Here is a 26,894-nt window from a genome sequence, read left to right on the forward strand (position 1 = left end):
TTATTATCATTATTACTTAATTTTCGTATCGTCTGTCACTTTTTTAATTTGTTTGGGATGAATATGTGATTTGAATTTAATAGATTTTGATTTGATTTAATCTAAAAGATTGATTTTATTTTTAGTTTGAGTTTTATTGTGTCTTTTGAAAGATATGATTAAGTTCAAAGTGAGATTCGACCCTTCAACTATAAAATATTATTTTATTGAGTCATTGACTATTAAAAGTTATAAAATGATCATCCGACTATTCATATATACTAAATCAGGGGCAGACCTACGTGGCCCACGAGGTAGCAATTGCATACCCATTTTCCTAAAAAAAAATACCAACACTTAATATACTATATTAAAACTTCAAAATTCTGCACTCTTTTTATTTTATTTTTTACTTTTCTACACATTTGTAGTTGAAATTTATGCTATTTTCTGCACTCTTTGTTTTGTAGTTGAAATTTGTGCTCTGAAGTTGTCAATCTATTCCATATTTTCAATTGAAAAACTAATTAAAATAATATATATCATTTAAAAACCTTTCATTTTAGGTATTACTAATACTAAAGCTTCTGTTTTGCGTTCAAACCCACAGACTCCAACCACACTGCTACTCAATTCTCATTTCTCAGTCTTTTGTTTGTGCCTAAACCACCCGTCACGACGCCGTTCACCGGCGATTTTTCGATGAACTTCCTCAATCAAGTCACTGGTAAGTTGTTGCTCATTTATATTGGACCCCCATTTTTTAATTCTTGAATCTATCACTGCTAAACTCGTCCTTTTTCATTAAAAAATTAATGGGAATTTGAGCTCGACATTAACCTTTTGACTGAAATATGATAAAATTTGATCTCAAAATCTTAAACGACTATCATATCACAATCAACATATTAACGTCCAACTCAGACGACCGTCAATTTTAACCAGAAAAGAACGAGTTTTGAACATATGAATAGTTGAATGATCATTTTATAACTTTTAATAGTCGAGAGACTAAAAAAAAGCAACATCGTATAATTAGAAGATCATTTTATAAATTTTAATAATCATGAGACTCAACAAAATAACGACCTATAATCAAGGGACCATTTGTGTACTTTACCCTAAAAATTAAAATTATAAATGTATACAAATAAACTAAAAACTCCATTTAATTCGACCTATGACATAGTTAAACGCTACTGTTCCAAAGCTACCTTTTGTCCCCTTCATTAATTTTCGGAATAATAGATAATTTTGTTAAGCGGATTAAATATATATATGATCCCATAAGGGTTTAAATATGCATTTACTACTTGATTTATGTATCTTTTGCAAATTGGTATTTAAATAATTTTTGTTATTCAATTGATATAATAATTTCATTATAGTACATATGTCAAACCTAAAAACACAAAAATCATCCCTCCTAGAATACGATGGCAGTCGATTATCAAGGGGTCAACGACGGCACAAAATCGAAGTCCTAGAAAGAAGATGGTGACGGAAGCGAAAGGTATCCAAGAAACATATGGTGGAGAGGTCCGTCGAGAAAGAAAACCTAAAGAAGAAGACGAAGTCCTCCTATTCGGGCTGTCTATGGAGATGTTTGATAGTATTTTCAATTTGCTTCACTATTGGCCTACTCAATTCACCTTAACAAGCTAACAAGGATAACTAAGGCCTCTTCACCATCGAAGCTTCTTGCCGGGAAAATGACTGTTGTGTTATTGAAGTGGTTCCTGTTGTGGTGTCGCTAAAGGTCCCAGTGCTACACTGTAATGCATGGCCCGAGGTTGCGATGATTGTATCATTACAGCAACGTCAGCTGCGGCTTCCTGATTGAATCGTTAAAAGAGAAAATGCATAAAACTAATTGCCAAAAGAAAGTTTTCAAGAGACATACAAATTAAAATAATTTGAATCAGCTAAAAATGGTACGATCCAGTTTAACATTACGAGAGGCGGAAGATATCATCAATGGAATGCTTTTTGGGCTATGTTACTCGACTCTTCAGCCGGGGGAGTGGAGATGTGACCCCCCGTAGATACTCTAAATACATGAAAGAACTTGGAAGAAACTGAACAGTCGTACAGGACACACATTCTTAACAAGACTCGAACCTTACCAATTATGCATAGTACGTATCATGAGAAACGGATACAAATCTACATTCTTAGTATTCTCCTGTGATATAGACCAACATGGCACAACTAAGTGCTGTCATTTTTCAAGAAAGTCGGAGCTGTTACCTGTTGCTCCCTACGGCGCTGCAATATGCTGATAGTCCAGGACACAATGTAACAGGGGAGAAGAAGCCCAGCAGCACGAAGGAGGGAAATCTAGATGGAAAAAAAGAAAGAAAGAGAAGTTGGAATCAAACAATTAAAAGTTGTGAATTACAAAAAGATCAATGCAAATTTGAGCCATGCATACAGTGATATATCAAGATAATTCATCGTCCGTGTCTCCACTGGCTAGGTACAAAACATGCCTCAAGAATTGAAGAGCGAGTGCCTGCAAATAAACAGAATAGGAACAAGGATATTAGCAGAGATTCCTATTATTGATTGGTGTGGACAATAAGGACCCAATAAATGTTCCATTGAAGTGAAACCCAAAATTATTTATCTTTCCATCTAAGCAAAAACAGTAATTTGGGATATAGGGCTCAACTCGATATTCTATAACCTTAATTACAAGAGGAAATAAGGTTCGTGAATAGTACACTGCCAGTGCGAAAGGGGGAAAAAAACTAGGCAAATTGTACAATAGAATAATGCATCGCATAACACAAAAGATGACTCGAACATTTATACTCGATCTATTGTGTGCAGCAAAATGTAAAGAAAATAAAGTATACAATCGCCAATATTTTAATTAACATAAGCCAACAAGTAAGGGGCTCTGTTACTTGGACTTGTGTTTAAGCATCAATTTGTTTCCAAGTTTCTCCAACTGTTTGGATGGTCCTTGGAATATCATATCCGAATACGTGTCGGACACAAGTGTTGGATTAGGATAATTCAAACAAAATGAAGAGTCAGAGCAAGATAGGATTAATAAATTGTATTTTCATAGAGGAAACGGAAGCTTACAGTAAGGGAAGCGGCGCGGAAAAATTCAGCTCCACTAGAATCGTTATCCGAATATGCATCATAGCCTTGCCCAAAAATAGGGCGTTCTGCTGCCACTGCTAAAATTAGTTGGTAACCCAACGAAGAACAAGAGACTGTCCACTCACTGTATCAATAGAAAACACAGGGAACTAAGGGATCAAAGGTGATTAGCATACCATAGTGACCCATCCTACAGATCACCGAAAAGGTTCTGACATAAATCCTCACAAATAAGAAAGGGTCCAAGAAAATATCAAAGTTTCAATTGCAGTTACAAGACCGACATTAAAAACGAAACTGAGAAAGAAAAAGCTAAAAAAGTTTCAGCGACACTAAGTGCAGGGTTGTGGGACTTGGCTGATATCAATTGTAGTAACCTCTGGCTGAGGAGGTGGTGGCACAATATATCCCAGTTCATAAGAATGCAAATCAAATGTTTTTTTCAGGAATAAGTAAAGTGGCCCAGTAATTCAACTCATACATAACTATTTCAATGAATGAGATAATGATGATCGAGTTTGTTGTCCAGAAGAAAAGTTTAACAATACAGATATATTATATGAATCTTCCAACAAATACATATAAGTCTATCATATTTTGATATACCATGTGATACACCAGATGACAACAAAAGTCACCAAGTAATGGCTACTGAAAAAGAACTATCAATTATCAAATGCATTTGATGACAAGCACCAGAGTACCGTGACTCAAAAGTTTGTAAATGCAAATTTACACCCTTGTTAATTTAAAAAACTAATATGAAATCCGATACTTGTTTATATTCATGAATTATGCAATAAGGTACGTGTAAAATACGATTATAGAAAAACAGCATATTTGATCATCCTACTTGAAATGATGATGACAACAACATTTCTGGAGCAGGGGTGTACCTGATGACATATCTCACAAATTAAATCTCCCTTCTCATTGCACCAACGCTGAATGCATTTCCTATGAGCAAACTGGACAACAAAAATTTGTCAGCCAAAGCCATAAAACCATAAATATATAAGATTGCAAATGACACCATATAACGATCAAGCTGTTACGCTATAAGTCACGAAATTCCCCAATGAAGGAATACCTTCAAACTGCCACTGCATGAACAAGGTGCCTCCAAATTTTCAATGCTGTCCTCATCCTGGCAGATTCGGCATTCGACCGTCAGGATGAGTGGTTCTTCTTCGTCACATGAACCATGTTCTTCCACATCCTCAACACCAATAGCGCAGACATCTGGCTCAACAACTATAGAAGAATCTTCACCCCAAGATCCCGCAACCTCGGCTTCTTGCATCGGTTACGAACTGTCGGGTGTCGCGAGCCGGTCCATACATAAAACCAGATGATCACTCATTCTCTATCGGAAACGAGAGTTCCTTGATATACAACAATGTAGCAAAAGAAAATACCCACTAATGTCAGAATACAAATGAAGTTGGAATTGCAAAATATACTTCCAAAATTCAACCGTTTACAAACATAATAAAATTCTAAATCAACCCAAACAACATTCCCAATCATAAAACAAATACCATAAAATTAAACTAAAATTGCAGTTGTTTTGTGAATCTGAAATGCTTACCAAAAGAATCAAAACACAATATGATAATCAACGAAGAATCCAAACCCAGGTTTTGCTTTGAAAAACCCAATGTGTTTCTTTGCTTGGAAGCTGATCAAATCGATGATTGAAGAGCTTCCATTTCTCCCTTTTTTATATATTTATAAGTTAGCAGAATTAAACTAAAATACAAAACCAAAAGAGAAAAATTCAGTATTTTACTAGTATTTGGAGGCTCGGTTTAAACGATGCTTTGGAGTTTAGGCTCGGTGACGTCCGTCCAACGTTAACGTATTATTATCACGTAATTCTCGTTCAGTTCCTCGCCTGATTCTTTTTTCTTAACCGGTTTTCGGTAACGAACGTTAAACTTCACGGTTGAAAATTAGTTGATGCGTTAATTGTATAACAAGTCCTCAAACCATGGTCCTGATTTTAAATTGATCCATTAGTTTTCAGATTGTTCTGATTGAATTTCTTAAGTATTTGTATTATATCGATAAAATTTTCCACTAATTTAACTATTATCTCGTATGTTTGAAAAGTGTTATAACAAAAAATTATTATTATTATTATTTATATAAATAAATAAATAAATTTTATCCTAATTATTACATGAGTTTGATTTCCATGAATTTGGTCTCCAAATTAAATGGCCCAATGAATATTTGCCATGTGTGCTTTAATTATTAAAACATAATTTAAATAGGATAAAATATTTATTTGATCCCTCATTTACGATTATATTTATATTGTGGTCATTATTTGTTGAAATTAATCGAATTTGATGGTATGAACCAAGTGATTTCGGTAATAAAGAAATTGGTGTTGTTTTTTGAGGTTATAGATTCGAGCATTATAAATGTCAGAGGTATAAACATTTAATATCAGATGGTTGAGAATTATCTTTGAGCAGATACTAACTTGTATTTATCTTAGAATAATAAAAAACGAATTTGATAATATATGAGCGATTCTAATAAAAGGAGAAGAAGAAGATTATACAAACAAGTACAATTATATAATTTCAATAGAAAATATATAAAGAATCTAAAATACATAGTAATTTTAAATTTTCAGGGCGACTGCCCTAACTCTCCCCCTCGATTCATCCTGATTCTAAGATGGTCTCATACAAATCTAACTTGATCATTTAAAAGAAAAAATGTGTGAAAAATGATTGAACTTAGGGAAGAATTTGAATTTATAAAATTTTTAGGATTGAAAACAAAATTGTAATTAAAAAATCTAAAATATATAATTATTTTAAATTTTTAAGGATGGTTGTCCCCGCCCGCCTCTCAAGTCCATCACTGATTTTAAAATTATTTCATATAAATCTAAATTGCTAATTTGAAAGAAAAAATGTGTGAAATATGATTAGAAGATTTAATAGAGAAGACGACGATAAAGGCAAATGACGATAGTATCAAGGACGGAGCTAATAAGGAGGTGGGAGGGGCTATTTTCCCTCTCAAAAATTTTGATGTACTAGTATTTTAGGTATTTTTTTTAGTTTAAATATCAATTAAATAAGACTTTTTTCTCTTCCAAATTTTTATATTTAAATATTTCATTGAACCTTGCTCTTTCATAAAGAAAATTAACCCGTCCCAATATTTGATCTTTGTTCCGTCCTTGAATAGCATGATTTTCAAATAGAGAAGATGGTTTCAATGAGAGAGAACTTTAACATGGGGTAAATACAAGATAAGATTTTCAAATATTAATGTTTATTTTTTTTGAGTTATTTTGAATATGAACTAAATTGATAAAAAAATTAAATGTTAAAGTTTTTTTTATTAATCTGGGGTAAATACAAGACAATATCTATTAAAGGATAATTCTCAAGCATTTGACATTGAATGTTCACATCCCTGACATTCATGGTTCTCGAACCTAAGACCTCAAGGAACAACAATAATTCTTTTACCACCGAGATTAATTGGTTCATGCTAAAATTAAATTTACAACATTATTTTAAATTATAACAAATTGATCAAATATATTAATTTCAATACTTAAAAAAATATTGTATTAGATCATGTCACCATAAGGAAAATATAACTGTGAATAATTAAAATAAAAAAAAACAATTTTAGTTACTAAAATATAAAAAAATAGTGTGGTGACCGAAGTACAAATAAAATAACAATTTGATTACCAAATAGGTAGTTTACCCATAAATTTTTTTTTATTCTGATAAACCCTAATTAAGGTACCTCCTTTTATAGTTTATATGCCAAAACCAAAATAAATAATTAAAAAAAAAAGCGTCTCTCCTACTGAATTACTCCTGCCGTCAAACATTGACGGAAGACATGGATACCGAAACTCTTGCCCCGCCGGCCCAGAACTCCGATGACGGCGTCGATTCTAAGGGGGTCAACAACGGCGACTTGAAATCGAAACGCGGGAGAGAAGAAGACGGCGAAGGAAGCGACAAGGCATCCAAGAAACAGATGGTGGAGAAGTCTGTGGAGGAAGAAAGCATAGAGAATAAGAAGTCGGAGCCCTCCGAGTCGGGTCGGGTCCGTCTGGGCCCGAAGGAGTTCGGATCGTCTGTGGAGATGTTTGATTACTTTTACAATCTCCTTCACTATTGGCCTACTCAATTCAACCTTAACAAGGTAATTAAAAGATCTTAACTTTCTTCTTTTGCAGTTTTCTTCTTTGCTTTAATGAGTAAGCAGTAGGTTTTGTAAAACGATATATGCTTTATGGGAACTGTTAGCACTGTTACTATTATGTTTTATAATTCACTTTATACACACAGTATGAACACAGGGTGATGCTGGAATTGCTTAAGAAAGGTCACGAAGAGTCTGATAAAAAAATTGGTGGAGGGATCAAAGCATTTCAAATCCGGATCCATCCGGTGTGGAAAAGTAAATGTTTCTTTGCCATTAGGGAGGATGAAACCGTCGAAGATTTCAGCTTTAGGAAGTGCGTTGATCATATACTTCCCTTGCCGGACGAGATGAAGAAACCCAATGCAAACAGGGCATCGGGTGGTGGACGTAGTGGAACAGGCGGTGCGCGAGGCCGCGGTGGTAAGTCGAGAAAGTAAGCCACTCGTTCTTGGATGGGAGTTTGAATCTGTATCCGAATCTGTTCTAGCTAGGTTCCTGAATTACTTTATACAGATTTTGAATGGTGATTTAACGATCAAATGCTGCCGTGTACTGTGTCTTTGTTTAGCGTTGTTTGTTCTTGCCAAAGATTAAAAGAAAGTTGAATTTAGCATTCATTTGATATTGTCAAAAGTAACCAGTTGCTTCCGAACAAATTCAGTCCCCTTCTCAATGCTGGCCTTCAATTGTGGTTTAAGAGCTTCCAATGCCATCAATTTGTACTCGGATAACCCTACGAGGTCAGACGGAATTGAAGCTTCTACCCCATTCCTTCCGAGCTTGATCCTAGATGCAAAAAATGGAAGATTGGTCAGATCGGACTGCATGAATGAGCACTCATAGACGTCCCCATCTCCACCCAGAGCACGAAGGGATAATTCGACGAATCTTGCGGCTGCATGGGCGATGGACAGTGTGGCAGACCCTGTACCTGCCTTTGCCTCCACAACCTCTGTCCCGGCATTGTGAATCCGGACGGTCAGATGTTCCACTTCTTCACCGGTAAAGGTAATAGCGGGTTTCATCATTGACAGCAGTGGTAAAATGGTGATACCTGATTGTTCTCCTACAACCGGAACATCCACATCAATGAGCTTAAGGTTTTTCTTCTGAGCAACGAATGTGTTAGCTATGACAACATCCGATGTGGTAACACCGAAAATATATAAAATATTATTCTAGAAAAGATTCTCAACATTTATAAAATTAATAGCTAAAACTTTGACATATATCCATAATCAAATGAACATTAAAATATATAAATATGATATGAGATTTATCATTGTTACTAGAGGTGCACAAAAAATCCGAATATCCGATTTTGCACAAAAAATATCTGAAACCGGATTTGGGAAAAACCAGTTTTTTTTAAACCGGATCGGATATTTTAAAACCGGATAGTATAACCGGTTTGGGAAAAAAATTGGATGACCGGATTTTTTACGGGATTAAAAACCGATTTGAAAAAAAACGGATAAAAAACTGGTTTTTTATCCGGAAAAAATCTGGTCTGGGGTTTAAAAATCCGGTCTAAGGTTTAAAACTTGGATGACCGGATTTTTTACTAGATTAAAAACTGGTTTTTTTCAAACCAAAACCGGTTACATCATCCGGCCCTCCAAACCGATTATGATCTGAACCGATTTTTTGGCTTAGTAAAAAAACCGGATCAATTTTTATCCGATCCGGATCGGATTTAAATCCGGCTATGTGCATCTCTAATTGTTATTACAATAGTGAAGAATGTAAAAAGTATGTTAGAATAAGATAGTTTATAGGTAGAGAAGAAAAAATAATAATAGGGCAAGTGTTTTATATTACAATTGTATTGTGTATTAATAAAAGTGTTACTTTCTCTTGTTTTAAGGTAGTAGTTCACTTGTTTTAATTTTAATATATGATCGGTTTTATTTAGTGGTGAGTCCATTAAGAATCTAAGGTGAGCACATGCACATTTTGAAATTCGAATTTTCTTCGAATAATTATATATTTTAATAGTTTTGTCTACCTTAAAATTTTAGTTGTGTTCACCCTTAATCAAAATTTTATGTGTTTAATTTATATGCGTGTACACCTTAAAAAATATTTATATATTTGCCACTGCTGGTGATAATAGAACAATACAACAAAAATAATATGTTAATAACTGAATATATCATATCTAAAATATAATATATTTTGAACGGTACGAACCAAATGACCTCAGTAATAAAAAAATTATATTTAAACATATACAAAATATAAGAGATTTTTTATATATTTTATGGAGGAAAAAATATCTACACGTGGTTTAGTTAGGTGGCGTTTGGTTTGCTGGAATGTTTATGAGGGAATTGGAATCTGTCAGGAATTGGAATCCAGTTCCATATTCTGTTTGGTTCGCAGGAAATTGAATTGGAATCCAATTCCATATTCTGTTTGGTTCGCAGACATGTCAAATGAATTTGATTTTAGTAATGTAAAATGACATGATTACATTTCTTATTTTTTTTGCTTAATTTTAGTTTGTTTTATAAATCACATGTAGTAATATATTAAAAAAATTAAAAAAAATTAAATTTAAATTTTATTGATTGATTATTCATTTCAATAAATTATAAAAATCATGCTAATAAATATCATAAGTTAAAATCATCCCAATTAGGGATGGCCATGGGTCGGGTTGGGTCGGGTTTTTGGTGCACCCGACCCGACCCGAGAACAAGGGAACCTCCATCCGAGACCCGACCAAACCAAAATAAAGTTTCACCCGACCTGACCAGAATATATGAATTAGAAACCCGACCTGAAATAATAAAAAATTATTTTTATTCAATAAAAACAGTGACTTAATTGGAAAAAAAAACATATATATAGAGGGGTATTATTGTAATTATTCCTAAATATATAAGGTAAAAAATTATATATTTTTTGGGTCGGGTCGGGTCGGGTATTTTTCACCCTAAACTCGACTCAACCCGAATATCACACTTAAAAAAACCGACTCGACCCGACCAAAATAAAGTTTCACCCAACCCGACCCGAATATATGAATTAGAAATCCGACCCGACCTGACCCGAAATAATAAAAAAATATTTTTATTCAATAAAAACAGTGACTTAATTTAAAAAAATTATATATAGAGGGGTATTATTGTAATTATTCCTAAATATATAAGGTAAAATTATATATATTTTCGGGTCGAGTATTTTTCACCCTAAACCCGAGCTCAACCCGACCCGAATATCACACTTAAAAAAACTAACCCGACCCGACCAAAATAAAGTTTCACCCTACCCGATCCGAATATATGAATTAGAAACCTGACCCGAAATAATAAAAAAAATATTTTTATTCAATATATGAATAAGTTACCAAAAGATTGATGTGGATAGTATAGTCAAATTTCAATTCCCTCCAACAAGGGAATTGAATTTCATCATAGAATGGATGGAATTCACTTTCTCTTATTTGATGGAAAGTTGAAGCCATGATAGATTCTAATTCCCTTGGAAAACTTGAACCAAACATGAGAAAGTTGTGGAATTGGATTCCAATTCGCCCTAATTCCAAGGGATTCATACCAACTAAACGCCACATTAGAGTTAATTTGAAGTGAAAGTCAAGGGCATTAGCGACCTTTCGTTCTGAAATTGCAATATTACATCTGCATGTTTTATGTTACATTCCATGCCAAAAGGATCATTAATTCCTTCCATCTCTCAATTCGCTTTTTTCTCTAATAATTCTTCGTTGATCTCTACCGCGCGATTCCGGTATGTGTATCTTCGTTAATTCGATTTCGTTTTCGTTTTCCTCTGCAACTACTTGTTTATCTGATTTAGCAAAAAATATATCTTGCACGAGTGTAGGCGGGCGGGCGAGAGAGATTAGGGAAGAAGCCAAAATGAGTGAGGTGTTCGACGGTTATGAACGCCACTACTGCGAGCTCTCCGCCTATTTGACGCGAAGCTGCGCCTCCGCCGCTGTTCTTAATGGAGGTAAACTCTTACGCCGCTGTTTTAATCCCGTCGTTGATCTCTTCCTTGATCGATCACAATTTGTGTTTATCGTTGGATTCGTAGGGAGATCAAAGCTCTATTGTTTGTTTTTGCAAATGTTCATCTTTCAAAATTTAAGTTCCTGATTTAATATCATCTTTAAATTATAGCACGAAACAAGTAAAAATAGGACGTATAATTCTTTTGTACTATGTATAATTGTATGTATCATCAATGAACCAGATGATATTGATTTTGCATAAGATTATACACCTAAAGTAGCACTAATAAAAAGAACACTCCAAAATGAGAACCTATTCCATATAAAACTAGAAATGATACATTTTGTTGTTCTTTTATTTAAAGTTATTATTATTATTATTTTTACTTGAATTATTCAATATATAACCATTTATCAGAAAGTAGCGAAAGAGATCAAATCTAAGTTGGGCATGACTGGGTTCTATGATGCTTCGCTTATCCGAGTGTACATATTCAACCTATTCTCTTGAATTTGTTTATGCTAATGAGTAGGAAGGGCTAAATCTACGAGATAATGTGTTGGAATTATTTATTTCACGAGATAACGTTCTCCCAAGATTAATTGCTGAAGTAGGGCGAATTGCACATTGTTGGTCGTAGGTCGCCATGCCTTCCGGACGACCTACGACGTGGCAGCTTCCGACGAGAGAATGATCGTGTGCATGGGACATGCACAACCCAACCCATAGGTCGCTATGCACTCCCAGCGACCTCCTAGGTCGCCATGCACTCCGGGCGACCAAGGAGGTCACCATGCACGCCCAACAGCCAAGCTTTTAACCCTCTGTACGCCCTGCATGTCATAGCTGGGAGATTCCTGCCCGACGACCAAGCTTTAACCCTTTGCTCCCTCATGCATGCGTTACATCCATAGAGCGGGACGTGCAGAAATATCACATGGCCATACAAGACGGCCAAGCTTTTAACCCTCTGCACGCCCTGCATGTCATAGTTGGGAGATTCATGCCCGACGACCAAGCTTTAACCGTTTGCTCCCTCATGCATGCGTTGCATCCATAGAGCGGGACGTGCAGAAATATCACATGGCCATGCAAGGAGACAAGGTCGCCGGGCGTGCATGGCGACCTCCTTGGTCGCCCAGAGTGCATGGCGACCTAGGAGGTCGATGGGAGTGCATGGTGACTTCCACGTTGTAGGTCGCCCGGAAGGCATGGCGACCTACGGCCAACACTGTGTAATTCGCCCAACTTCAACAATTAATCTTGGGAGAACGTTATCTCGTGAAATAAATAATTCCAACACATTATCTCGTAGATTTAACCAGTAGGAAGACACTGGGATATGATGCATTTAGCTTCGATTGAGACATTGGATTTCCTGCAGCAGATGTGCTGGGAAATCCGTGGAAATCTAAATGCACTCTAGTTCTTAATGCTTGGGTTTCTGCTCAACTGGTAAAATGTTATTTTAAGGGTATTTTGGCATTATAGCCACTTTATCTATAGGGTTTTTTTGGGTAGATTCAGATGAAATACTGCATTTTAAAATGCAGGCAACGCATTAACATGTGCAAATGAATTATTTGGTGTTTTGCGAAATGTGCAAGCGAGTTATTTATATGTATCTAGAAAGATTGGTTCAGAGATTACTTATCCTGTTTCATGTTTTCTCGATTCACAGAGCAGAAAAAGCAGAAACTTTCTGAAATACAAGCAGGACTGGATGATGCTGATGCTTTGGTAGTGTTGGAAGCCGTTTTCCGTGGCTTTTTTTCTTCTTTGTTTCTACTTTCCTTGTTAATTTGATCCTTTTTCGGAATTGTTCCAGATTTGGAAAATGGACCTTGAAGCAAGGAGTTTGCAGCCAAGCATAAAGGCAACACTTCTTGCTAAGTTAAGATAATATAAAATGACCTGAGCAACTTGAAGACTGATGTTAAAAGAGTCATTTCAACTGATTCATATCAGGATGATCGCGACAAGTTGTTGGGGTCAGGAGCGGCGGATACAACGGTGGTAACCGAAACCACTCTCTTTTATCTAAATGGCCATCATTTAGTTAAGCTGATAATCTAATCTAAAACAATTTACTTCCTTCTCCTTTCTCTGATGTCATTACTTCACATGGTTGTTCGCCTTCACTTTCCTTATCATGAACTGTGAGCTGAAACCCTAATTTGCAGGTTTAAAAATGCTTGAACACATCTCTCCGATTATTCATTTATAACAATCCCAGTTTCATATTTCTGTTAATGTTCTTCGTTTGCATCTTATTTATTGTCAGCAGAACATTTTGTAATGGATACTGATTGGTGAATGGTCGCATGCATAGGCTTCTGCTGTGGATCAAAAAGGCAGATTATTGATGTCGACAGAGAGATTAAACCAGTCTACTGAAAGAATTAAGGAAAGCAGAAAAATAATTCTGGAAACAGAAGAGCTGGGTGTTTCAATCCTACAGGATTTGCATCAACAACGTCAATCTCTCCTTAATGCCCATGCCAAAGTTTGTCTTCCATCCAATCTTGTGTTTCGAAATGGTGTTCTTTGTCTTCCAAACTAGCTTAAGATGCTTGATTTCTTCATTTTTCTTAAAGTAAACACCCATGTCCTGCTCACACCTGAGACGTAACCTCATGTGGTGCTTCGATTTTCCATTTTACTTTAAGTACCTGTGTTCAACACTCACATTAACAAATATTTAAACGCTCTTCGCATACTCGTATCTGACGCTTGCACCCGAATTCGAGTAACATAAATATCTACCTGCGTCGCATCTTATGTATTGACAGCTCCATGAAGTAGATGACAACATTAGCAAGAGCAAGAAGCTGCTGACAAGCATATCAAGAAGGATGAACAGGAACAAAATAATAGCGTGGGGCGTAATTGGTTTTCTAGTTCTTGCTATATTACTTATCCTATATTTTAAGCTCATTCATTAGGGCTCGTCTTATCTATGGTTCTTCTATCTGCACCATTGTTTCATAGAATATGCATGCGTTGTAATCTGCTTCTTTAGGGCAAAATTGCTCGCATGGGCGTTGGAAAAAATAATTGGCTCGCATAGAGTTTTGTCAGAATTATTTCTTGAGATGGTGTGATTGCTACACTATTGGGAAGACGCCAGGAACACAATGTGTCTTCCTAATTCTTCCCCATTTTTCATGTAATTGGAATGCCATGATTACCATAAGAACAAAACGGAAGATGCATTATAGTCACCGCGTCTTCTTAAAGATGCATTGTGTTCCCGGCGCCTCCTGACGAACATCGTAACATTCACACTATATCAGAAAATCGAGCAAGATCCTATGTGAGCCAATAATTTTTTTCACTGCCCTACCTGAGTAATTTTGCGCTTCTTTTGTGTGTGAGCCTAATTTGAGCAAATTTAATGGCATATCAAGTCTTTTTTCTTTTGTATTTCATGCGTCTAAGTTTTGGAGTTTAACAACTTTCTTTTATTACACTTGAATTGACTGTTACAAAGGGTGTGTGTGAGCCTAATTTGAGCAAATTTAATGGAATACACAATCCTTTTTTCTTGTCTTCCATGCGTCTAAGTTTTGGAGTTTAACAATTTTTTTATTATATTTGAATTGATTATTATAAAATATTTTTATTACTGATATTTCAAATAATTTTATAGTAAACTTTTAATTTTCAAATAAGTCTTAATTTTTATGTTATACCTAAATAAATGATTATGACCCAAAAAATTGTTTGTAAAGTATGACATGTTACATGACTTTATTTGATCATTATTGTTTACACGATATTTATGAACTTATTTAATTAAGAAACATGATATATAATAGTATGGAGCTAAAAAATATTAAACAAAATAAGGTAATGCAAGACTTTATCTAGATAAAGCAATGTTTAAAGATTTTATTATCATTTTAGCTTAAACACTTATGGTAATCAATAGCGGATCTAAAAATATTTTTAATGTGCGCACACATATATATTCACCACATAAAATTTTGATAAAATATGGGCACAACTAAAATTTCATGGTGGATATACTCTTCACTACTCTAGTAACAATGATAAATTTCATCTTAGATTTATAGATTTTAGTATTCATTTGATTGTTGATACATATCAACATTTTAGCTATCAATTTTATAAATGTTGAGAATCTTATAGATAATTCTAGATGTAATATCAAATATTACAAATATCTAGATTATTTTATAAATATTTTTAGATATATATTATTTTTCGTATTATTTTTGAATGTTCTCAAGATATATCTAGTAAATAATAATTATATATTTATATAATGACTTTCCAATATTTGTATTTTTTTAATGATCAAAAAAGAAAATATTTTATTTTAAAATAAATAAATAAATATTTAATTTATACAAATTACTTTTAATTTGATACTATTAATTCTTCTACATCGTTGCCTGTAACCGCACTCTGATAAAGCTTTTGTTTTCATATTCGTTAGATATTTGATATAACTTGACAATTTATCCTCGTGCAATACCTTTATCTTGGCTTGAGTTTCTTCTCCAGCTTTCCCCGTCAAATGAGGCAACAATGTCAACCTTGTAATGTATTCAGAATTGGCGGGAGATGTCTCGTACAAAACAAGTTGTCTATAACAAGAAGTTATGTTGTGAGACGCCTAAAATAGAGTTAATAAACGGCGTGACCGGTAAAAAAAATGTACTGAGTTAAAAGCTGATTATAAATCAGAACAAAAAAAGTTATTAGTCAGAGTAACATAAATGTTGCACTAAAATGTTATATAAGGTAAGAAAATAAGTTATAATAAGTAAATATTATGAATACTATTAATATTTTATGTTTCGCCTAAAATGTTACAAAAATTTAAGTTAATGGGGCCTTAAACATTCTCACGACAAGAAAATAAGTTAAAAGCTGAAAATGTTATGAATATATATATATATAAGAAATACGATTTTACCAAGAATGTCATGGTTCACAAAAAAATAGGTTGTGACATGTAATATTAATATTTTTATTAATTATTCAAAAGTGTTTATAGATTTTAATCTTTAATTGATTCAAATATATTATTCTAATTTTTGAAATGTATTTATTAATTAATGTTATTGAATATAGATTTGATTATATGTTGATTTAGTATTTGTAAATTTTAATTCTTTGATTTAGTGTGCATAAACAAAATTCTTTGATTTAATATATATATATATAATATTTTGATTTTTTGAAAGTTACTCACTGTGGTTTAATCTATGTAGTCTTAGAGAATTTTTGTTCACTCGCTGTCATGAAGTTACTCATCGTACGGATTCATGATCATAGATGTTTGTTGTCACCGAAAAATTTCAATAAAGGATTGACATTGCTTTTAAATTTAAACTATTTATTTTAGTTTCTTATGTAGTTCTTCTCTATTTTTTTCCAGGTTTGTAGACTACTTTTTTTTTGCAGATTTTTAGGTTGTATTACAATTTTCTTATAGATTATATAATCTTATCATTTTATTAGAGTTTTTCTAAATTAATTTCGCTAAAATCTGGGAATAAGTAATGAATTTTTCCTTTTTCGGTATTGGGTGCAAAGTGATTTGGAGGGGGTTGGGTTAATCGATTACCAATTGTTATTGGGGTTAAGGGTATTGGATCTAGATTGTATATTAAATTTGGGTTATATATTGGATTTGAGTTTTAACTAGATATATTTTTTGTTTTATTTTGATTTTAGCTTGATGAATGGATTTTTAAATCCAAACAAAAATAATGTTTATAATAGACATTTTTAGTTATCTTTTGAGCATAAACAAATTCAAGAAGGAGACAAAAAAAATAAGGTAAGCACAAATTAATTTTAGGATTGACATATATATATATATATATATATATATATATATATATATATATATATATAAATTGAATACTTAATAAATTAATTTTAAATTTTAGGATGGGCACTTGCCTACCCTAAAAAAACATATAGCTCCACCACCTATGGTAATTGAAATAATTTGTCAATATCAGTGTTTATTTAATGAAAATTAATATAATTAAGGATTTTTCTAGTATTTAAATCTTCTGGAAAATAAGATCACACTTGAAATACATGCATGCATGCTTGAGTTTATATGTAATATATTCCAAGAACCTTCATGGTACTATTTAGAATATACAACACTAAGAATATGTAAACCCTAAAGTACAACCTTCACCTATGTCTCTCAAATGAGGGAGAGATTACCTAATCCATAATCTAACCGCCAATAAGATTATATTCCGTGTATTTTGGCCCCACCTTAATCTAAATATGTAAGTTTATATATCCGTAAACACTAATATAATTGGACAATAATATTGTGTCTATAAAAAGAAGATTAAACTACAGAGTTGATCACTTTTATTTTAATAGTTAATACGTTATCACTTTTGTTTCATTTTAATTAAGAAGTGATCACTGAGACATTAATCTCCATTAGTTTAATGACGTGAAATATAGTAAAATGGTTTAATTTTTATTTTAACCCCTGAACTTTTTTTTATACACACCCCTGAACTTTAGATAAAATACTAATTCAACCATTAACATTTCTCTAGCCTTTTATAATACTCTCCCTAACTAAGCCTTTAATAGAATCCTAATAATGTAAAATGAGTTTTATATATACAAAAAATGTAGTAATAATTAAAAAAAATGGCATTTGAAATCTTAACGATGGTATTGTACCGTTACTAAAAATGAAAATCCCAGACAAAAAAGTTCCAATGTAATTTCTCTTTCAAGTTAGGGTTTCGCTTCCTTCTTTCGCTTCGGTCTCTCACTTCAACCATTCTGGTAAGATCCCTAAATTCATTAATTAATTTTGATTAATTCATGATAGAATTTTATTAAACTTAGGCTTTCTCTCGTTTATTCCCAGTAATCAGGGGGTAAAGTTACAAGCTTTGAAAAGGAGAAATATAACTATTTTTGGAATTTTGAGGGGAAAATATGGATGAGGGAGAGGGAGGGGATCAGATGGAACTGATGCATAGAAACGAAGCAATCTCAGCTGTTGCTGACGATGGTTTTCTTGGCGAAGAAGATGATGATTATGAGGATCTTTATAACGATGTTAATGTTGGTGAAGGGTTTCTTCATTCTTTGAGAAAAAACGAAGATTTAGTGTTTAGAAAGGAGGAAACTAAGGATGATGCTAATCAGAATGATAATTTTGTTAATAATAATAATGTTTGTAGGAAAGTTGGTGGGTCACCAATGGGTGCACTTGAATCTGGTGTTTTGAATCCTAGGGTTGCAGATGGTGTTGAAAGAGGAGATTTTATGATTTCTCATGAGAGTCAAGGATTCAGAGGTGGTGCTTATAATGATGTGAAGGGACCCAATGTGGGTGTCGGTGGTGGTGGAAGTGGGCTTAGGGTTGAATTAGCACAAGCGTCGATTAAGTTGAATGATATGGCTGTAGACCAAAGTAGTAATAATAACTACAATGGTTTAGCTGGTGTGAGTGGTATGGGACAGCAGGGGCGTAGTCTAGGGAATGTGGGGGGCGTTGAGAATGAGGGTTTAATGAGGCAAGGAGTAGTAGGAGCCGGGAATGTGAAAGCGAACGGTGGTGGTTGTGGCGGCAGTGGTCCTATGATTGGGAATGGTGTCGGAAATGTGGGTGTGGCTAGCGCTGTCCGTGGTTCTGCACCTGGGGTCTGTGCAAGTGGGGGTGGAAGTGGTGGTGGGACGATATTGTTTGTTGGGGATTTGCATTGGTGGACGACAGATGCTGAACTAGAGTCAGAGTTGTGTAAGTATGGGCCCGTGAAGGAAGTGAAGTTTTTTGACGAGAAAGCAAGTGGGAAGTCAAAAGGATATTGTCAGGTTGAGTTTTATGATCCAGCCGCAGCCACAGCTTGTAAGGAGGGAATGAACGGGCATGTGTTTAATGGAAGGCCTTGTGTTGTTGCCTTCGCATCACCATTTACTGTTAAGAAAATGGGAGAGGCTCAATTAAATCGGAACCAACAGATGGCACAGTCTGCTCTTTCCCAAGCCGGGAGGGGCCGTAACGATGCTGGAGGCAAGCCTGTTGGCATTAACATTCAAACTGGTGGGAATTATCAAGGTGGAGATAATAACAATAGAGGTTATGGGAGAGGGAACATGGGAAGAGGCAATGCTCAGGGGATGGGAAACAGAGGGCCAGTTGGTCCTATGAGGAACAGGGCTGGCGGGATGGGCGGTAGAGGAATCATGGGAAATGGTTTCGGACAAGGTATTGGTGTAGCGCCACACCTCATGCGTCCACAATCTATGACGGGTCAAGGCTTTGGTCCTTCTTTTGGTGGAGCTATGGGAAGAATGGGCGGTTATGGAGGCTTTCCTGGTGCTCTAATGTCTCCATTCTCTGGGATGTTAAATTCGTTCCCTCCTGTTGGCGGTGTTGGTTTGCCTGGAGTGGCTCCTCATGTTAACCCTGCATTTTTTGGAAGAGGTATGCCCATGAATGGCATGGGGATGATGCCTTCAAGTGGTGTAGATAGGCCTAATATGGGATGGTCAGATCCTGGTATGGGTGGATGGGGTGGTGATGAGCATGGTGTTGGGAGAGCTGGAGAGTCTAGTTATGGGGAGGAAGCTGCATTTGATCATCAACACGGTGTAGCTAGTCACGATAGAGGAAGTTGGCAAAACCCTGTGAAAGAAAAAGATAGAGCTTCAGAAAAGGAGTGGTCTGGCTCGTCTGAAAGAAGGTATCGTGATGATAGAGAACCAGGATATGATAGGGACATGACTGGGGAGACGAATGTGGGCCATGGTTATGATTGGCCAGAAAGACGGCACCAGGATGATAGAGACATTGGTCGAGAACGTGATAGGGAGCGTGACTGGGATCAGGATCACTCTCGAGATCGTGACCGCAACAATGATAGGGAACGTGATCGAGAGAGGGATCAGGACAGATATAGGGAAGACAAAGACAGGTATGAAGATCACCATAAGTACAGAAACCGTGAGTCTGAGCATAGTAATGATTGGGATAGGGGACAGTCATCAAGGACACACAGCAAGTCACGATTATATCAGGAGGAGGAACATCGCTCAAGATCTAGAGATGCTGATTATGGGAAGAGACGACGACTTACCTCTGACTGACTTATCTGATAACTTCTATAGCAGAACCTTTCAGTTTAAGATTATATCAATAAGAAAAGAATCAGTAAGTGCTGAAACCTTAGGTTCATCATTCACTTTTGATATCTTTCTCAGCTGGTCGTCCCGTGGCCATCATTTCATAGCCATTCTTGATACATGGCCTGAGTGACTGCTTCTACCCGTGGAGTATGGTCTCAGTTTTTCATGGAAGAAGTAAGTTCCTTGAAAATCATTACCTCATCGTATCATCTGAATATTCATTACAATAAAATCGTCGTTGAATTTTCTTTTCTCTGAATTTATTGGAGTCTTGACGTTCAATATTGCTCATACATTTCCGTGCTTTTAGTCATGTATCTTAATTGTTGAAGATCTCAAATGATGCTTTAGGCTAGCTAAGATTCATGTTATGATGGTTTTTATTCATATTTTTGCTATCTTCATCCAATTATGAATATATACTACGTCCTAAGTATTGATTTGTGCAATTTTTATTGTTGTAGTTCCCTTGTTTTACATACAGTTCTACCATGCACAAAAGATCAAATGTACTTGTTGAGTTATTATTCCAATGTCGAGTAGAAAACCTTATTTAATAGTGCATTCTCAAGTTTACTTCTGCTGCACAAAGCCAACTATGATCATACACGATGTCATATTCTTTAGAAAATTGTTCCTAATTACAAGTGTTTTCTATTTGATTCATAGCTTGAAGAGTATTTGATCTTTCGAGATTTGAAGTTGTTCAGTAAAAACACTGCATCTCTGCATGGAAGATGATCTCCTAGTAGAAAAATCGTGACAGTAAAATGGTGTATTTCCTTTTGACAGCCTCGAATAGAATGAAACAAGTACTTTTGTTGTTCTTTCTTTCCTTTTCTTGTTTTGCATTTATGTTTTAGATAATATTAACACGATGAAACCGAAACCGATATCGTGGATGATGATGTTTATGGCTCGAAATCGCTGAAGCCGTCGGATTAATTTCTCAAAGTTTGAAGGAAGAGTTGGAATATGATGTAATAGGGATTTAGTTTGAGGATGTTGATGTGCATTTTCTGATGTTATTTGTATCATTTTTGCATCTTTTAAATTTATTTTTTGGGATTAGTTTTGGCTTTCAGCTGTATGTTAACCATGTTGATTTTTTTTTGAAGAGAGATGTAGAATATATTAATAATATACACCACACAAATTCTAATACATTTATATATTGTGTTATGTGTATTTATTTTGTTATTTTCATGTCATGTAGTTATATCTATATCTGTATCAACAGAATAGATTATACCTCTCAAATTTTGAGTTTAAATCAAGTCCTTGTATTTTTAAAATTTGATAATACGACCCCTTCCAATATTCGATGTATATGAATACATAGTTAGATAAAAACGTGTTGGAATCATAAATAAGATAGAAGACTTGATATTTAAGATTCCATTTCTTTTGTTATAGAGTTATGATCATTTGTTCTCTTTAAAGCAAAGCATCAATCTTAGCCTCTACTCAACAATATATGCAAGAAGAGCACCATGATAAGTTAAGTACATTATTAATGAATTAAATCTTAATTGATATTAGATTTTGAATTTGATCTTAACTAATCCTTTCTTTTATTGGAAGGATTGAAAGCTTTGATTTGTATATATATAGTTTTATGATATAGAGAGATGGATCAATGGAAGACAAGTGCCACAAAGGTACTCAAATGGAGAAAGCAAGCAAAATCTTGAGAACATCAATCTACAAGTTCCTTCAAAGCTATCAGTTCTTTACAACAATGGCTGCAATTCTTGCTTTCCCTTATGCATCCTCAGTTCTTCTTTCTCATCTCTTTGCTCCGTCGTCATCCATTGTTTTGCCATCGATTCACACTCGTCTCATGGCGGTTTTCCATGCTTTAGGGTTCCCGGTTTCATCACAACTCTTTACGGTCCTCAGTTTCAAGATTTCCCAAACCATTTACTCGTCAATCTTCGCTCTTCCCTTCACTTTTACTTTCTTTCTCGTTGCCAAATCCTCCATTTTCATAACTCTAAACCAAAGGAAACCGGGTTTTGCTTCAATCATTTCCCTCTGCAAGCCCCTCTTTGTCACCCATTTCTGCAATCTCCTTTGTATCAATATCAGCACACTCAGCGGCTTTGTTGCTGATATCATTCGCTTTTGATCTTGTTGAAGGGTTTGGGCTCTCATTGGCTCCTCGATGGATCGTTTTCATTTCGGTTCCGGGATTTCTTATTTATTCATTCATGGTTGCAAATACCATTGTAGTCTGTAACTTAGCTCTGGTTTCATCAGCAGTGGAGGAACAATCCAATGGTGGTTATTTAGCTATCGTCAAGGCATGCGTGATGCTGAAAGGGGATGCTTTTTCGACCGGTTTGACATTGACAATGGCTGTGAATCTGGCATTGGTGGCCATTGAAGCACTGTTCCATTACCGTATTGTGAAAACTTATCATGCTATTGATAACAGTGGTGATGGTGGTTTAATCGGTAGCTTTTCTATGGCTACAGAAGGGATTTTGATTGCTTATTTGTACTCCATCGTTGTTGTTCTTGATGCTGTCATGAGTTTCATGTTCTTCAAAAGCTGCAAAACTAGGCGTTTAACGGATCGACAAGGGATATTTTGTTGCATGATTGAAGAACTGCCATTGAGGAACATTGAAAGAAGCCATGAAATTCACCAAGGATCAAAAACAATAATTCATTTATGCTGCAGAAAACTTTACAAGTGAGAACAAAAGTAGTGTATTGAAGAAAATGATCCCACATCGATTAGCTCACGGTTCTCTTCTTCTGGAACGACAGAATGATCTTTGAAGCATACCATATATAGTGCCATGACATTAGCAAAATATAGCCAAAGCATAAAAGCCAGTAACAATCACCTTAGAAAAAGTAAGGTTCAGCAAGTTCAGAATCTCGAGAAATTCGAATCACAGCAAAAGAAGCAGAGCATATAGAAACAAAATGAAGGGGAAGCAAAATTGATTATGTTACAAGTTAAATTCAATATTATTCCAGATATCAGTTCGATCAATTGAAGGTCATAACGATAATTTTGATTATAAAATACTCTTATATGATATACTATAATCATAATTATACCTTATAACTTCAAAAATACCCCCAGAAGGAACTATTAATATTGTTTGTTCTTTTTGTTTTCTACCAAGACCAAAAAACATAAAAGCAGCAGCAGCATATAGACTACCGAAGTCTTAATTTTTGGTTCCATTTAAGGTTTGCAAATAAATGAATCCAAAACTACTTCGGACCAATATCCTTGAGAGCACAGATCTGCTCTTCCCCCATTGCAGACATAACAGACACAACCAGGTCTTTCCCCTCGGCAAAACCATCCTTGATCTGCACTCACCAAACCACACAAAACGTAAATTATTAAATTACCATCTTCATGATACAGAAAAGTGAGTCATTCTCATGTTTGGGATGGAGATTAGTCGTATGTAAATGTAAGCACTGGGTAAAATAAGAAACGTAATGCAGAGCAGCATTGAAACAAAAACAGAAGAAACGGTTTCAGGCTTTCAGCTAGTTTAAACATGTGAAAATAGGACTATATAACCCCATTGGAATATGGTGTTCGCTCATCCAGAGGCCGGGAAACTATTTAAGGAATAAATGATTGCAGCCAATAAAACATAAACCCCTCTTGTGCACGGTTTTAATCTCTCTTCTTTGGATAGAAGAAAGGAGACCACAAACGGTGCTGTCAATATCACCCCTTGACACAAGGGTGATTCGGCAGAAGGGGCCAGTAGCACAAAAAATGCTCACAGGTTAAAGATTGTGTGAATACTTTATATCCTAAGTTGAACTCCAGTACTCGGCTGATAAGAGGTTAATGGGTCCTCCATATGAGGATGACAATAAGCATGAAGGGAATACAAGAAGTCAACCGTAGGAAAAAGGCTTTGCTGTTTTTGGAATTCAAAAGTAAATTGAATAACAATAAAAGCTACTCTATATCAAAAGACCCAGTCTTCGAAAACATGTAAAAGAATAGTTGATTTACTTGTTTCAACAAGTTGTCATCCATTGGAAGCCTCAGATCATCCTTAGTGTCTCCACTGTCAGTCAGCAAACTCACCTGAAATATTTAACAAGTTAAGAAGAAAAACATAGACGGCCGCACAAAAAATGGAAAGGCAAAAACAAAACCAAACAAACTTACAAACCCATCCTCAGAAATGTCAATCAACTGGTAATCAGTACGATTGACGTGTGGAACCTGTTAAAACCAGGGAATAATCAATTCACCAATGCAAATGCATTGCAGATTAGAAGATTGATAAAAAAATAGCAATTGGTGAAGTAGGTTATAATTTCATACATCGCAGTTGTGGGAAGACGGGACGATATCTTCCAGCTTCTTGGAAGTGAAGATGTCAATTGCAACAAAATGACACTTCGCATGACCGTGCTTCCCGGTCTTGGAGGTCGAAACTTCTACAACCTGGCCAACGCCATACAAGTGAACAACCGTAAGTTAAGCTAAAAACCCATCAACCAATAATTCATAACACTCCAACAAACACCATCAGATTGCTCATAATAAGAAGATTCATCAAAAAGTTCCAATCTCTTAATACTAAAGTCTTAATTTAGTTTGTTCCTAGTCCTGTTCTTCTAATTTTCTTTTTGATTTAACAAAAGTCAATATAAATTAAAAGAAAATACTAAAACGTAACATCATATCCGATTCTTAATGCAAAGGTATCAATTATCCAACTATTAAAATTAATTCAACAAACAAGCAATAGATCTTAAGCATCAAAACTCAGTTAGAAATTATAAATAAATCCCAAAATAACATAAATCAAAAAGAAAATTTAGAAGTTAAAATCAAACAGAGGCGTCAATAAGAAGTGACCTTGCAGGGGCGGCCTTTGATGACGATGTAGCCGTTCTTACGGATGGTTCCGGCCTGTTGAGGGTAGGTTTTGGAGGCGCCGGCGTCGGCCTTGGATTCAAAATGATGTTCTTCGTCAGACATTTCCGAATTTCAAAAAAAAAAAACTTCTTTCCTCTTTAGGTGTGCAGCAGAAAGCAGACTGGGGGAGGAACAGATGTGCGAGCTTTTGTACGTTATTATATATAGTTAAATACTGTGAGTTAGGGTTCCCAATTTTATTTTACGATTTGCAAGGATTGGATATTTTCCATTTTTCGTTATTTCATATATAAATATTTAATAATATTATTTATTTATATATATTGATAAAATATTAAATTAATGTGCTAACATGATATTAACTGATTAAGGTGAGTATTATAATATTAGTTATTGATACATTACATTTATTACGAGGTTTTAATTATAAGAGTAAATGTTATTCTTTATAGAGATCTTGAGTTTGAGTAGTTATATTTGTAGAGCTGTCTCGAACATTTTTTAAGCCTTGAGCAAAAACTAAAAAAATACTTTTATAGAATGAAAAATCGAACGTGAGTATGGATTATGGTATAAAGCTTGATTTTGAATAATAAATAAAAAAATTAAAGAATAACGTATTATTTTGTCGTTAGATTGAAATTGAAGAAGACGGAGAGAGTTCAATAATATTAGGTAAATTGAAGAATGAGATTTGTAAAAAATATATATATATATGATTAGATTTAATTCAAAATTAAATGAATTAACGAGAGAAATGGAGAAAGGATGAGAAATTGAGAATTTTATGAAATTGAAAAAATTAGGGTCTCAATTGTAAAGGTAGAAAGTGATGTTGAAAAAACTTAGGTGTCTCACTTATAATCTAAAAAGTTAAGATTAAAAGAAACACGAGTCTCAATTATAAAGGTAGAAAGTGAGATTGAAAAAAACTAATTTCCTCAATTATTAAAGTAAAAAGTGGGATTAAAAATTAGGGACCTTAATTATAAATTTAGAAAGTGAGATTGAATAAACTTAAGGGTCTCAAATATAAAATAAAAAAATAAGATTAAAAAAATTAAGGGTCTCAATTATAAATATAAAAGAAGATTGAAAAAAATTAAAGACTTCAATAATAACGATGAAAAGTGAGATTAAAAAAAAAATTAGAACCTCAATTATAAGGTAAAAAATAAGATTAAAAAAATTAGGAGTCCAAATTACAAAGATGAAAAAAAACAAAAGCCTTTATTACAAAATGAAAAGATGGCCCCCCGAGCAATCGCTCATGGCGCTCCCCCTAATAGTCGACTTTGTGTGTTTGTAGGGTGTGTACGCTCATAGCACTATACATACAATGTTTAAGTTTAAAATCTTAACTATTGAGCTTATTTGATTCGTACATATAATAATTTTTTTTATATATATTAGATGGGTAACCGTTTTTAATAATAACATGCTATTATTAATTATAATTGCAAATAATAAATCAGTATGATTATAATTACAATTAATTTTCATAAAATAAAATTATAAAAAATTAATTAATATATTCATATAATGAAAAATAATAATAA

General features: G+C 34.4%; 4 protein-coding genes and 2 pseudogenes across 7 annotated transcripts; 3 read left to right on the forward strand and 3 right to left on the reverse strand.

Annotated features, from left to right (window-relative positions):
* Positions 1-1,307: 1,307 nt before the first annotated feature.
* LOC120181248 (eukaryotic translation initiation factor 5A-2-like) lies at positions 1,308-25,491 on the reverse strand. Of its 3 annotated transcripts, XM_039186417.1 has the most exons (8): positions 25,315-25,491; positions 24,775-24,897; positions 24,616-24,672; positions 24,457-24,531; positions 23,686-23,786; positions 22,164-22,171; positions 8,956-8,965; positions 1,308-1,318 (listed from the first exon to the last, which is right to left on the reverse strand). In XM_039186417.1, coding segments are annotated over exons 1-6 (480 nt in total). In that variant the 5' UTR covers positions 25,438-25,491; the 3' UTR covers positions 1,308-1,318; positions 8,956-8,965; positions 22,164-22,170. The 3 variants fall into 3 exon arrangements, with proteins under 3 accessions (XP_039042348.1, XP_039042349.1, XP_039042347.1); XM_039186418.1 differs by lacking the exons at positions 1,308-1,318; positions 8,956-8,965; positions 22,164-22,171 and adding an exon at positions 11,367-11,377; XM_039186416.1 differs by lacking the exons at positions 1,308-1,318; positions 8,956-8,965; positions 22,164-22,171 and having other exon boundaries at positions 23,652-23,786.
* LOC120181370 lies at positions 1,704-4,459 on the reverse strand (annotated as a pseudogene).
* On the forward strand, positions 6,930-7,927 carry LOC120181247 (protein EMBRYO DEFECTIVE 514-like). Its single transcript, XM_039186415.1, has 2 exons — positions 6,930-7,296; positions 7,443-7,927. The coding sequence occupies exons 1-2, from the start codon at positions 6,988-6,990 to the stop codon at positions 7,734-7,736; spliced, it is 603 nt and encodes a 200-aa protein (XP_039042346.1). The 5' UTR covers positions 6,930-6,987; the 3' UTR covers positions 7,737-7,927.
* LOC120181371 (malate dehydrogenase, chloroplastic-like) lies at positions 7,914-10,998 on the reverse strand. Its single transcript, XM_039186523.1, has 2 exons — positions 10,945-10,998; positions 7,914-8,477 (listed from the first exon to the last, which is right to left on the reverse strand). The coding sequence occupies exons 1-2, from the start codon at positions 10,996-10,998 to the stop codon at positions 7,914-7,916; spliced, it is 618 nt and encodes a 205-aa protein (XP_039042454.1).
* Positions 11,013-14,227, forward strand: LOC120181246 (annotated as a pseudogene).
* On the forward strand, positions 18,020-21,468 carry LOC120181244 (cleavage and polyadenylation specificity factor subunit 6-like). 2 transcript variants are annotated; one of them, XM_039186412.1, is made up of 3 exons: positions 18,020-18,095; positions 18,181-20,621; positions 21,117-21,468. In XM_039186412.1, the coding sequence occupies exon 2, from the start codon at positions 18,252-18,254 to the stop codon at positions 20,406-20,408; it is 2,157 nt and encodes a 718-aa protein (XP_039042343.1). In that variant the 5' UTR covers positions 18,020-18,095; positions 18,181-18,251; the 3' UTR covers positions 20,409-20,621; positions 21,117-21,468. The 2 variants fall into 2 exon arrangements, with proteins under 2 accessions (XP_039042343.1, XP_039042342.1); XM_039186411.1 differs by having other exon boundaries at positions 21,124-21,185.
* Positions 25,492-26,894: the final 1,403 nt, after the last annotated feature.

Source organism: Hibiscus syriacus, unplaced genomic scaffold (assembly GCF_006381635.1).
Source record: "Hibiscus syriacus cultivar Baekdansim isolate YM2019G1 unplaced genomic scaffold, ASM638163v2 tig00112523_pilon, whole genome shotgun sequence".
Lineage (NCBI taxonomy): Eukaryota > Viridiplantae > Streptophyta > Magnoliopsida > Malvales > Malvaceae > Hibiscus > Hibiscus syriacus.